The following is a 12,193-nucleotide window of genomic DNA, read 5'->3' on the forward strand; positions in this document are numbered from 1 at the left end:
TCCCTCTGTTACATCCATCTAAGACTCACTCTTGACGCTTGTCTCAATCACGTGATACATTTATCCGTCCCACCCTAAAGGTCGGTCCGTGAAAATATTTTCTGACATTAAATCGGTCTGTGGCCCAAAAAAGGTTGGGGACCACTGAACTAGAGGACATCTAAGGTCCACCTCAGTACTAAGACTACCCTAGAGCAATAAGTTTGTTTTACATCTGCAATTAGATTTTAAATCCTGAATGCAGGGGTGATGCCATTATTTGAGCTGCAACCCTGCAGTACCTAGAAGAACACAGGAAAACTCTCACTAGCAGTTGTTAATAAAGCTTGGGAAACACTAAATTATAATAATATGCCTCAACCTCTAGATCCCCCTGCCAGCAATAAATCTCTTTGTAAGGGATGATAAAATATGGAAGTCACAGACAGACAGAAAGCCCAACTAATTAACTAATGAGACAGTTCTCCAGGGAGCAAATATTCAGTTGTTTCTGAATATCACTATTAAATATGAAGTCAATGAGGAAGTCCGTTTAGATGTTACTTGCTACCATCTTGGACACGTCAAAGAGAATACAAAATTATCAGAGGAATCAAATTATCACCTAATTAATATTCCAGAGAGCAAAATTAACTTCCAGTCCCACAATCTGTCTTTATCAAGTGAGAATAATAAAAATAAAGAACATAAATAGAGATCAAGATTCATAGAACAGCATCCCCGGCAAGGCAGCTGACATGCTAAAATTGTTCATGGGGGCCCATCCATCCATCACAGTGCAGAGATAAGAGGAAAAAAATCAATCCTAGCATTGCAAAGAGTAAGCACAAAATGAAATCAACAAAAGCATCTCTAAGAAAGAAACAGAATCATAGCTAAGGTAAGTGTGTCAGACTGAAGACTGCGAGCCTTCCCTTCTTCCTAAGGAACCCCTTGTGCATTGCTCACCTCATCCCATTTACCGCATTTAATAGGCACTGCATTTCAGAGTGGAGAGTCCATCTGTGCCTATTAGGAATCTCAGGACTTACAAATGAGAAGGGAGAAATGCAAATGGCTCTATTTTTACCAAAAGACATTGCAAAATATAGACAGAACATTAAGAATCTATAATAACAGACCACATTATTTCTCGCAAGTGGTGCTTGTTCTATGCTGAGCAAGGGAAGTAGTACCACTCTGGGATGTAATAAACCTTTTCAAGTACCCCAGTTCTACCTGGAAAAAAGCATATTGTAACACTTAAGTAAACTCCAGAGCCTCTGAATGCTCATTCCCATCACAGAGTTAGCAATGTGCTCTCAGAATGGAATCTACTTACTCCTATTCAAGTTACTTACACCTAGAGCATGCCATAAACAGAAAGGAAAGTTAATAAACAAGTCTCTGCTCAGGATAAAGAAATAGATTTTATCTTGTGGGCCAGCTCTGATTGGTTGGGCCTAGCTACCAGTAGTACTGTCTGGGCATCTGAGGCCCTCTGACTTCAGTGAACATGATGATCAACTAGCAATGTCTGGTCTAAAGATGAGAGTCAGACTTGGAGGGGTGAGCAATGAAAAACATCTATCTGGCCACTAGGTAAGAAACCCGAACTCTGTCTTCTTGAATACCAGATTCTTCAAGGGTTTCCAAAACCCCACAAGGATTTTGTGAGAAAAAAATCATTTCATGATCCCAGAAGTATATATTACTTTTGATAATATTTAAGTCATTGGTCTGACCACTCATGGAGTAATGTGGGAAGTCAGTTAATGGCAATTTTAAAGATCTTTTAATTGATTTTAGAGAGAGGAGAGAGAGAAAAAGGGGGAGAGGAGGAGCAGGAAGCATCAATTCATAGTAGCTGCTTTTCATATTTGCTTTGACCAGGCAAATCTGGGGTTTTGAATTGGCAACCTTAGCATTTCAGGTTGACGCTTATCCATGAGTTAGTGACACTTTAAAATTTTTTTTCCCCATGGATTTGAGAGATAGAGGAAGGGAGGGGGAGGGAGGGAAAGAGAAAGAGAGAGAGGGAGAGAGAGAGAAAGAGAGAAGCATCAACTCGTTCTACTTAGTTGTTCTATTTAGTTGTGCACTCATTGTTTGCTTTTTTATGTGCCCTGACCGGGGATCAAACCATGACTTTGATGTGCCAGGACAATGCTCTATTCACTGAGCTTCCCAGCAAGGGCCTACGAGTGGCACTTTGTTTTCTATTTTTGTGTGTGTGCCAGAGACAAAGAGAGAGAGAGAGAGAGAGAGAGAGAGAGAGATAGGGACAGACAGACAGGAAGGGAGAGAGATGAGAAGCATCAGTTCTCCATTGTGACACCTTAGTTGTTCATTGATTGCTTTCTCATATGTGCCTTGACTGGGGGGGGCTACAGCTGACCAAGTAGGCCAGCGACCTTTGGGTTCAAACTAGTGATCTTTGGGCTCAAGCCAGTGACCATGAGGTCATGTCTATGATCCCACCCTCAACCAGTGACCCCCCACTCAAGCTGGTGAGCCAGCACTCAAGCCAGCAACCTTGGGATTTCAAATGTGGGTCTTCTGCGTCCTAGTTCGACACTCTATCCACTGTGACACTGCCTGGTCAGGCATGTTCTCAACATCACTGATGCCATCAGCTCACCTATGGCACTCAATGCCGAGACCAGCTCAGCCGTGGGCATGCATGAAAGGAAGGTACTGCAGGATTGAAGAAAAGATATACACAAGACACCACATACAGAGAAAAATGGGTACAGGGGACTCCCAGCCTCTAGGACTGAGAGCCTGGATCACTATAGCCTCATCGAATTTATTGGTCTCTTTGCTCATTAGGTAAATTAACAGAGCCTGGGTTCAGGTACATAGAAGGGTAGTTAACAATGTCTTTCAGGTATGTAAGGAAAGGCCATTGAGATCAATTGTTTTCCTTTAAACAATCTTTCCAGTGCTTGCAAGGGCAGTGTTCTGCCCCTGCAGGACCTGGCATTCCAAAGTCTACACAAAAGACTTGTCTCAGGACCACAGTCTAATTCCCAGCCATTTCCCACAGCTCAACACCTTAGAGCTGATACCTTCTTTTTACGTAAGTTTCTGCCATGGAGACATGCCCAGTGGATCAAAACTATACCCTTCTAGCCTGGCATTCAAAATTGTCTAATTTGATGAATCCTGCACAGATACCCAATCTTCTCTCTTACCATTTCTATAGGTTCATTTCCTTTCCGCCTTTTCCACCTGCTGTGGCCATTCATCCCTAACTCGGATGAAAAGGTTTCACATGCTTGACTGTGTTCTCTACAGTGAAGTTCTTAGCCCAGTGACAAAATTTTCGAAGGCTGGACTGGTAACCACCTTCTCCGGCTGATTTGATCTTTTCTGCCTATCCACACAGCTAAGGAGAAACAACTGTCATTTTCTCCTTTCATATCTCTCTAGTACCTGGCAGAGTCATTTCTAAACAAATAAACACGAGCTGACTACCAGCAAACGTGAACTTTCCAGCTCTTCTGTCAGTTACAGAGTTTGCATCAACCAAAAGTATTTACATCAGATGCTGTTAGCAACTCAGGGTTGCAAAGAAGGTGAAGGTGAGTGAGGCTCTAATCCCAACAGCAATCATAAGACAGGAAACTGGCTTTCCCCTCCCATTCCATGTCCAGTAAATATTCACAAAGAGAACAGGCAAATTCACACTGGGAACCTCGGAAGGCACTGGTGCGTAAGCCACAGGATCTGAGGACTTCATGGCAGGTCTTATCTTACAGGTGGGATGAGTCTGAAAGAAGCTTTTGAGGTCTGACACAGGACTCCAACTCCCACTCTGCACTTGAGAGAGAGATGTATTGAGGAAGCAAGCAGGAAAAGATCTTGCTAGTGACCCCCTGCTGACATCACCTAAGTCAGAGGTGGGAGGGCTGGAGTCAAAGTGGCCACAGGGCTGGTAGGCAAGGTACTGTAGCTGCACACCTGCACACTGGCAGTGTTTGGGGAGCCCCACTGTCTCAGAGACAGCAGGCTTCCTCTGGTCAGATCATGGGTGGGATGTTGGAGCAAAGAGGGTGAAACTCAGATAACCACAGTCCCCATTATTCCATTCTCTACTGGCTGCGACGAAGCTTTCTGATAGAATTGACTCCATCAATAAGACGTTTTCTCGGGAAAAATTATATCTGAACTGGCAGCATATTATTGGAACATGCTCAGTTACGTTTTCTTCTTTTCCTTTTTTTTAGACTTGAGGTAATTCTGAAGCATTGACCAGGATGCCTTAAATTTTTCTGACAGAAGGCAATTCGATTCCTACTTGGCTAGAAGACAGGGGTCACACATCTACTGTCCATCTGCGCAGAAAGGTGACACAGATACAGCAGGTAGGTCAGGCGGGGTGTACTGAGACCTGTGAGGTGGGGAGATGTGACTCATTAGTCACAGTCTGTACCAAGTGAGAATGTGGGAATACGGGCCCAATGTTGCCAGAGATTCAAATTATTTAAGAGAACTTAGAATGTCATATTTTATAAATGGCCTAATTTTAAAATGCTGTCTCTATACTAATTTCAAACACACAGAAGCCCAAAAAGAAAACAAGTCCGTGGACTGAACAGAGACAATAGTAGTTTGTCAAAGAATATCCTGGGAAGGCCATGGCTCAGAGGCTTAGTGTATAGAGTCATCCCCATGTGTGAGGTCACGGGTTCAATCCCCGGTGAAGGCACATACAAGAGCACTCACTGAGTGCACAACTAAATGGAACAAGCGGAACGAGTTAATGCTTCTCTCTCTCTCTCAAATCAATGGAAAACAGAAAAAAACAAAACAAAAAGCCTGGAATGATGAGATACCGGTGGTTTCAAACATTAAATGCATGGTGTCCACAAAGTCAGGAAACAGCCAGCCTTCTAGCTGCAGCCTGAGAACAGACAGCAGGTGCTTGGCCCGCTCCCCATCTGCCCAGTCCCCCAACACGGTGCCTGGACCCATTCTCTCCCCCCTCTCACCTCCTGGTCTTCAGACATGTTTGTGTGATGTTCTCTCTTCACTTTTTTCCATTTCAGATAGTAATTGCTTACTTTTTAATAGGAAAGACAGGACTAAGACCTCTCCAACACTCTCTCTCTCTCTCTCTCTCTCTCTCTCTCTCTCTCTCTCACACACACACACACACACACACACACACTTCACTTTCCCCCTTCTTCCATTATCGATAGGACTATTACTCATATCATTACAAACACTGAATATGATTCACAGTGGAGCCATGCAGGTAACTGAGTTACATTTCTTTCCTAATGCACCTTTTTGTTTTCCTACAGGTAACGCTTACCTTGTTTTAGCCTTTCCTGGCCAACAGCAGGGTTTGTGCTTTCCTGTCTGGTCAAGCCTCTAGTCCACCTGTTTGCTAGAGTTCAAGTTGTATTGCTATCACGGCCTTTCCTGTGCTGTCTGTCCCTATGGCTTTATGCTACTCCACTGTCCTTTGAGTGCTACTTGAGGAAGAAGTAAAGGCAAACTCACCATCCTGCTGCCAACCAGGTGGAGGAGTCCTCCCCGTGTCATTAACTGATGGTACCAGAGAGACACCCATTGGGGGACATCAGGCCAGGTGGGCTTTGTGGCCAGGGAAAATCAGGTGTCTTCTAACACCATGAAGGCCTACCCACCGGGCCCCAGAGCACTCAGACTCCACCTCTTTTACAAATGCAGAGAACATCGGCTGACTTGGCACACTCATCGATACAACGACAGTGAGGAGGAAGGGGGAGCCATCCTCACACCTACCTTCACGGCACTGAAGCATAGCATGTGGAGTGCAGCAGCGGCGGTGGCACTCTGAGCCACACTGGAAATGGCCGATGTCATCCCAGAAACAGCTGCAACACAAACAGCAACAGTGCCTTTCTAGGTGGTAGCCCTCACAACCAGCAAATACAAGGACATCAAGGAGGGTGGTAGCGTACAAACACAAAATGCCTGCTGAAGGGCAAAAATTAAATCTATAGGATCAGTGAACAGGCACCAGGCGATGTCAGTGTGAGGAAGAGACCTACTGTTAACTCTAGATTCGGGAGAAAAGCTCTTAGTGAGAATCCTGACCACATTCTTAGAAGACCATGTTGATATATCAGTGTGCAGGTGGGGGACCTTGCTCACAGTTGAAGGCTGCTGGCCAGGACAGACGTCCTGGGCAGTGATTTGAACAGAAGAAAGAGGAGAGACCGAGATAGAGCTATGGATATAGATACGGATAGATAGGGAGATGGAGTGACAGCAACAATGGTAGAGAGGGACAGACAGGACAAGCGTCCCTGTGAGGGGTGTGTGTGTGTGGTGATATAACTGATCACCTACTACACTTTGGCGCTTTATGAATAGGATGTCATTTTCTCCTCACAGCAGCCCTAGGAGATCAGCATGTATGTTTCCTTTTAGAGAAGAGGCAGCTTTTGTGTGAAGCAATCTATAAAGTGCCCACAGAAGCTCTAGGTGTGCTGTCACTCACTGTCGTCTGAGTCTCAACTGCTTGGCAAAGAGTCACAGTAATGGTGTAGGGACACAGACAGCCTGTCTGCACAGGTGCACACTCACAGAACACACACATGCAATGTCACATTCACATGCTCATGTTCACACACTCTCAGACATGTTCAAGTACATACACACACACTAACACTTATTAACACATATGCAGACACATGATTTTCCCCAAAATGGTCAGAAGCGCCTTAAACCTATTCCAAACCTCAGAGATTCTTCTCTTTCCTGTTTCCTTGCTTGGCTTTCCCAAGCATGGTGCAGCCTATCAGTTTGGCTGAGGGAGTCCAGATGGACCCACCATCACTTGTCGCGCCCACTGGAAGCAGTTTAAGAGCCCAGGACAAAGAAAACCTAATTGTTTCGGCTCTCATTCCAGCCGGAGGCTAACTAGCCCTTATTGGAACTTTAGACCCCTTTATAGGAAGAGAAAAACATAAGACTTACCAGAACCTCCAAAAAACAGTATGTCGATTTGTTCCAAAAGATAAATGCAGAAAGTATTAATCTGCGGGAAGAGCCCAAGGAGGGAGATTGCAGGGAAGCAATATACAAACACTGAAAGTGAACAGACAAAAGTGACAGTGAGTGTGGGGGGGGCGTGCTAAGGTCCCCACTTCGGTGGCCCCCCAAACCCCCTCCCACTGCCGCCCACCCCACCATCCCGGAAACTGAAGGACAATCTATGGCTGAGCCGCAAATGTGCTGGGGGGGGGGGGGGCGGACAGGGAGCTGCTCCTGAGGCAGAGGCCAAGGAAAGGGAAAGGCCACAGACTGGCCCAGGACCACGCGGAGACCTCCGAGATGCTGACAGCAGCCTGGTCTGCAGCTCACAGGAGCCAACATGGACTTGAGACAGATGAGGGAGGGGGAAAGCAGACTGGGAAGATGGCAGGAACCTGCTAAACCCAAGGATGGCAGTTAGGGGGCCCCACCTGCAAGGGAGAGGGTGCAACAATCGCTTGGTGAACCTGTCTCCTTGAGTTGCTGAGAATCCTAAACATTCCAAATGTCACCTGGAGACTCAGAGTTCAGCCATGACTCCAGACCCCATAGGTAAGACTGGTGATTCACTAAGAAAACTCCACACACTGATGGTGGGTCACTGAAGGGCCTGTTTCTCAGGTGAACCAGTCACCTGGTAGATAAAGGTAGCCCTGCCACTTCCCCAATCCATAACCATGAAATTGGATAAAACACCCATGTGCTGTAATTCAAACTTTCAGAGATTTGTTTGAGAAAATAAAATGGAATATAGCTGCATTTTATAGCAACTTACCTACCATTCTCTTTCTCAATTCTATTTATTCACTGAATCACACTCATCTTAGTAATGGTGTAATATGTCTGTGTCTTCCTGGTCAACTCATTTTATTGCATAGAAAGTCCACAAAGTTTGATACTGCTAATCCTTTATTAAACTAAGGAAATTTTATTTCAAACCCAATATGCCTACATACTGAAACTATGTCCCAACACTACTCACAGACCACAGTCAACAGTGGGAATAGGGAGGGAAGAGAGAAGAGGCTGTTATCATTATTGCTGAAAAACCAGAAATTGCAGGAATGAGAGATTTGTGTCTCTTTCTCTTGCTAATTGTGGGTTTAAAGTCAGTATGGGACTAATCCCTCTACAACAGGACCAAGGAACTGTTCCAACTCTGTGCAAGTAAAACATGATGTAATGAATGTCGTTGTAATAAATGGCCCTTCACTTGGTATTGGAGTTGTATTTTGATACATGCAGTAAATATATTGTACTGTGGCAAGACGTTAACTACAGTCACGTGCCATATAACAACATTTTGGTTAACAAAGTACCACATGGTGATGGTGGTTACCATCTGGCTGAGGTGCGTACAATGGAATCACCTAACAATACACTCTTCAGAGTATATTGCTTCGTTAAGCTGCACCTGACTCTATAGGGTGGGACAAAGTAAGTTTATACTTGTTCATATGGAAAATAATACAATAATTAATAAATAATGATGTAAGAATAAACTCTGTTTCACATACTCACATGCTAACCTACTTTTGCCCCACCCTGTATATTGCAAAAATCTAGAACATCTGTGAATAATACACTTTTCAAAGTCAGAAATAAGATACAAATATTGATCTGTTAGACATAATTGTATAAGACACAATTCTTTTTTCAGTTTTTGTAAATGGAATTAAAAGGTATAAAAAAGAGAAATTTAATTATAGAACATATAGTTATGAGCATCAAAATTTTAATCCATATAATTTCAAGGTAATTGATCAGTTTTTCTTTTCTTAACTTTGGGACTCAAACCCTGGCCATGAAAACTGTGTACTACGCTACATCCTTCCTGGCCAGGAGAGGGACAGAGGGACGGTGCATTGAGATTTCATTTGTTCGTCGTCTCAAATGCTGTGTGTGTGACCAAAACCACAGTGAGATTAGAGAACTAGAGGGAAAAGGATGGGTGAGATATAATACAATATTAAAGGTGGGAAAGAATTACAGACAGTTCTGCAAAACATGGTATAGAATGTTCTCTGTGAGAAATACATTAGTCAATGAAACCAAAATGATGAGCAGAGAAGAACTGGAACTCAGTGAAGGTGTGAAGTGATGAGAACCTGGGAGCCCCGACTGAGGAGGTTCTGGCCGCGGCGCAGAACGAACCCCACTGAAGCCAGAGGAAGAGGAGCAGTCACCAGGGAGCCCCAGCTGGAGAGCCCCACAATGTCAGGGGCTGGAACACCAATGCCAGGAGGTGGAATGGGGGGAAGGTAGAGCCCCCATGTCATACCTGTAAGGTTGCAGGTCACATAAATAAAAAGCAGCCGCAAAGCTTGTTGCCTTGGGACAGTTGGAAAATTATATTTGAAGCTGTGAAAATTTTGTCCTTTTTTCCAAAAGTAAAAGATTAAAAAAAAAATAAAGGTTGTTGGCAATTTTCTCTGTGAACAAAAACTTTTTCTTAGCATATCATTGAAAGGGTCTATAACTTTCCCTCACTTCTTCCTTACTTCTCATTTTCCCTACTCATTACCATAAATGCAGTAACTTCTGGTATGGTTCCATTTATTTTCTAGGAAAAAAAATCTATAAATAAAAATATTGTAACTTGCTCATTTCTTTTGTTGAATGTGAATAATAATATGCAGTACTATACTTGTAGCTTTGGGAAGAAAACATGCAGAATTAAAATAACATGGAAATAAACCCAAACCCATGCAGTTGATGTGAATGCATACACAGTGTCTCAAGTGCGCCATATCTGTGTACAAAATAATTGTCCCAAAATCAACTACTAAGCTCAGAGGACAAGTCTTTCTATATGATGTAGAAATGTGAGGTCTCAGGGTGCAGAGGAGCGACCCATCCCAATAACTGTTTACAAAACTTCTACTTACCTCCAAGGGTTACATTATTGGAACTATATTATTGTAGGTAGTGCATTTTGGTCCTAATGACAAAAATATAACAAAAAACTCGCAGACCTGAAAAAGACCACAAAAGCCACTTGACCAAGAACCCATCCAGTGCACATAACCTTCTGACAACTGATGGCTGTCTCACCTTCCCTCTCTTCCATGTCAGGGAAGTCCCTGCTTCACTGGACAGCCCATGCTACTGCTGGACAGCTCTAAACAATTTTACAGGTCTTCCTTGTGGAGAGCTGTAATCCACTGGCCATTGATTGGGACTAGTTATTGCGGTTACAACGGCAGAGAACAAAATCCCTCAACCTTCCATCTGATAGCCTTTGATCTGAAGTCATCATGTTAATCTCTAGCACCCAAACGTGTCTTCTCTTGGGTGGACACCCTCTGTCCTTTGTCCCATGTCCAGACCCAGGTAGCCATTGTGGCTTCAGGACATACTAGCTTTGTCACCTCCTTCTGAAACAGAATACTAAGACCTCCTGGACTTTCTCATCCAGAGGATAATTCAAAGCCAGCCTCGCTCCCAGGCTTTTGCTGAAGTTGCCCAAATGGAAAGTAATCAAACCTCAGCCCAGAGGTTACCGGCCTCTGCCTGAGTGCAGGAAATGAGAGCTGACTACAAAGGTCTTCCACCTCACTTCTGGAGATAAAAGAGAACTTTCCTTATACTGACAGAGATGTGCACAGAGGAATTCTAAATATAAATAAAAGAAAGAAGTCATGAAGACTATTTCCCTCAGGATTCCTTTTCCTTAATTCACTGTCTTTCTTCCTATACGGACTCCTGCCCAGTTACTGCTCGCCGCTCCAGCCCTTTCCTCCTTCTCTGTTGTTCTGTTATCAGATGTTCTCTGCGTTCCTCTCCTACCGTTATCTATGACAGGAGTTTCTTGTCTTCTCAACCTGTCCAGTTTCCGTTTGACTCATCACCTTCTGCCCTTGGCTTGCATTCAGCAGACCCTGGGTGTTCCTCACTCCCTTCCTACCCCTCTTCCTCTGCCGTTTCTTCTTCCATGGACCGGTTGATGGTGCTAACCAGACACTACGGATAACAGGGGTGACAGAAAGATCACCAACAGGAAGGAAAGGCTGGTCCTCCCAAGTGTGTGGAATCATGGCCAGCAGCTCTGACTACTCAGCAAGAGAGATGAGCTAATTTATGAGAAGGTAAAAATGGCTGAAAGTCTTTCTTGGGTTGTGTGAGTGTGTGTGTGTGTGTGTGTGTGTGTGTGTGTGTGTGTGTGTTTTACCAACCAACATAACTTCAAGTAATATAAAAAGTAAAGTGAAAAGTATTAGCAGGATAGAAATAAATATTCTGCAGCCAGAGGGAAGACTATTGCCTGGGAGTCTAATCACAGGGTCAGTTCTTGTATCCTTCCAACAAGTGTCTAATTCCTGATTGAGCTCAGAGACTCTCTGACACCTGGTGCCTAACCCTCTGGGATTCAGAAGCTGCTCTACTCTTCACTTGCTGTGATAGGAAGCGAGGTGTTGAGGATGCAGTCAAAGGTGGTTTGGGTAGGCAGGTGGAGGGCAGTGAATATTTGGCCACCGATGCAGCAGGAACGGGGAGCTAATACTTGGGAAGGAGAGTCAGAATGTGGAATGTCTACTACAGTTTCCAGTGATAAGGAGCTCACAGAGAACTGATACCACAGCCAGGGTCCTCCAAGTCCCACTGGAGTGATTCAGGGAGTGTCACACGGGTTGGAGAAAGCTCAGTGTGGTTTTCACAATCTCCTCTAAGCAAGACTTCCAGCTGGCAAGCAGCAGAGCAGGGGGTGGCATCTCAGGTGGCTGCTCTCTGTCAACTCCTTTGGTCACTGTGATCTAAGTTAACGTGTGTGTACATCTCCGGATGTCATCACAAGAATTCTGAGCCCTGCAGGCCAATACTGGAGCAGTCTCTCTGTGTACTAATAACAATAATAGTGAATTCTTGGTGCCAGGCACTGTTCTATATACTTAAATATACTAACTCATTTAAAACTGGCAACAAGCTCTGAAGTGGTACTATTTTTGTCCCCATATTACAGTTGAATTTTGCTCAAGGTCACACAACCAGTACAGTAGCAGGGCTGGCATTAACACAGCCAGCCATCTGGCTTGAGTCAGGGCTCTAAGCCATCCCAACATATAGGTCACTTGTGTAAATGGGGTATTTTTTTTTTGAGAGAGAGAGAAGCAGGAAGAGAGAGAGACAGGAACATGGAGCTGCTCCTGTATGTGCCCTGATCGGGGAATCAAACCGGTGA

The 12,193-nt window shown here is 44.3% G+C and overlaps 1 protein-coding gene across 3 annotated transcripts in view; it reads right to left on the reverse strand.

Annotated features, from left to right (window-relative positions):
- PCNX2 (pecanex 2) overlaps positions 1 to 12,193 on the reverse strand; it is a 344,351-nt gene that overhangs the window by 210,257 nt on the left and 121,901 nt on the right. For all 3 annotated transcript variants that reach the window (XM_066383295.1, XM_066383286.1, XM_066383277.1), the window contains 2 exons: positions 6,958 to 7,068; positions 5,758 to 5,849 (listed from right to left, as the gene is read on the reverse strand). In XM_066383295.1, the coding sequence (XP_066239392.1) occupies positions 5,758 to 5,849; positions 6,958 to 7,068 (203 nt within the window). The remainder of the gene's footprint in view (positions 1 to 5,757; positions 5,850 to 6,957; positions 7,069 to 12,193) is intronic.

This window comes from Saccopteryx leptura, chromosome 1 (genome assembly GCF_036850995.1).
Source record: "Saccopteryx leptura isolate mSacLep1 chromosome 1, mSacLep1_pri_phased_curated, whole genome shotgun sequence".
NCBI lineage: Eukaryota > Metazoa > Chordata > Mammalia > Chiroptera > Emballonuridae > Saccopteryx > Saccopteryx leptura.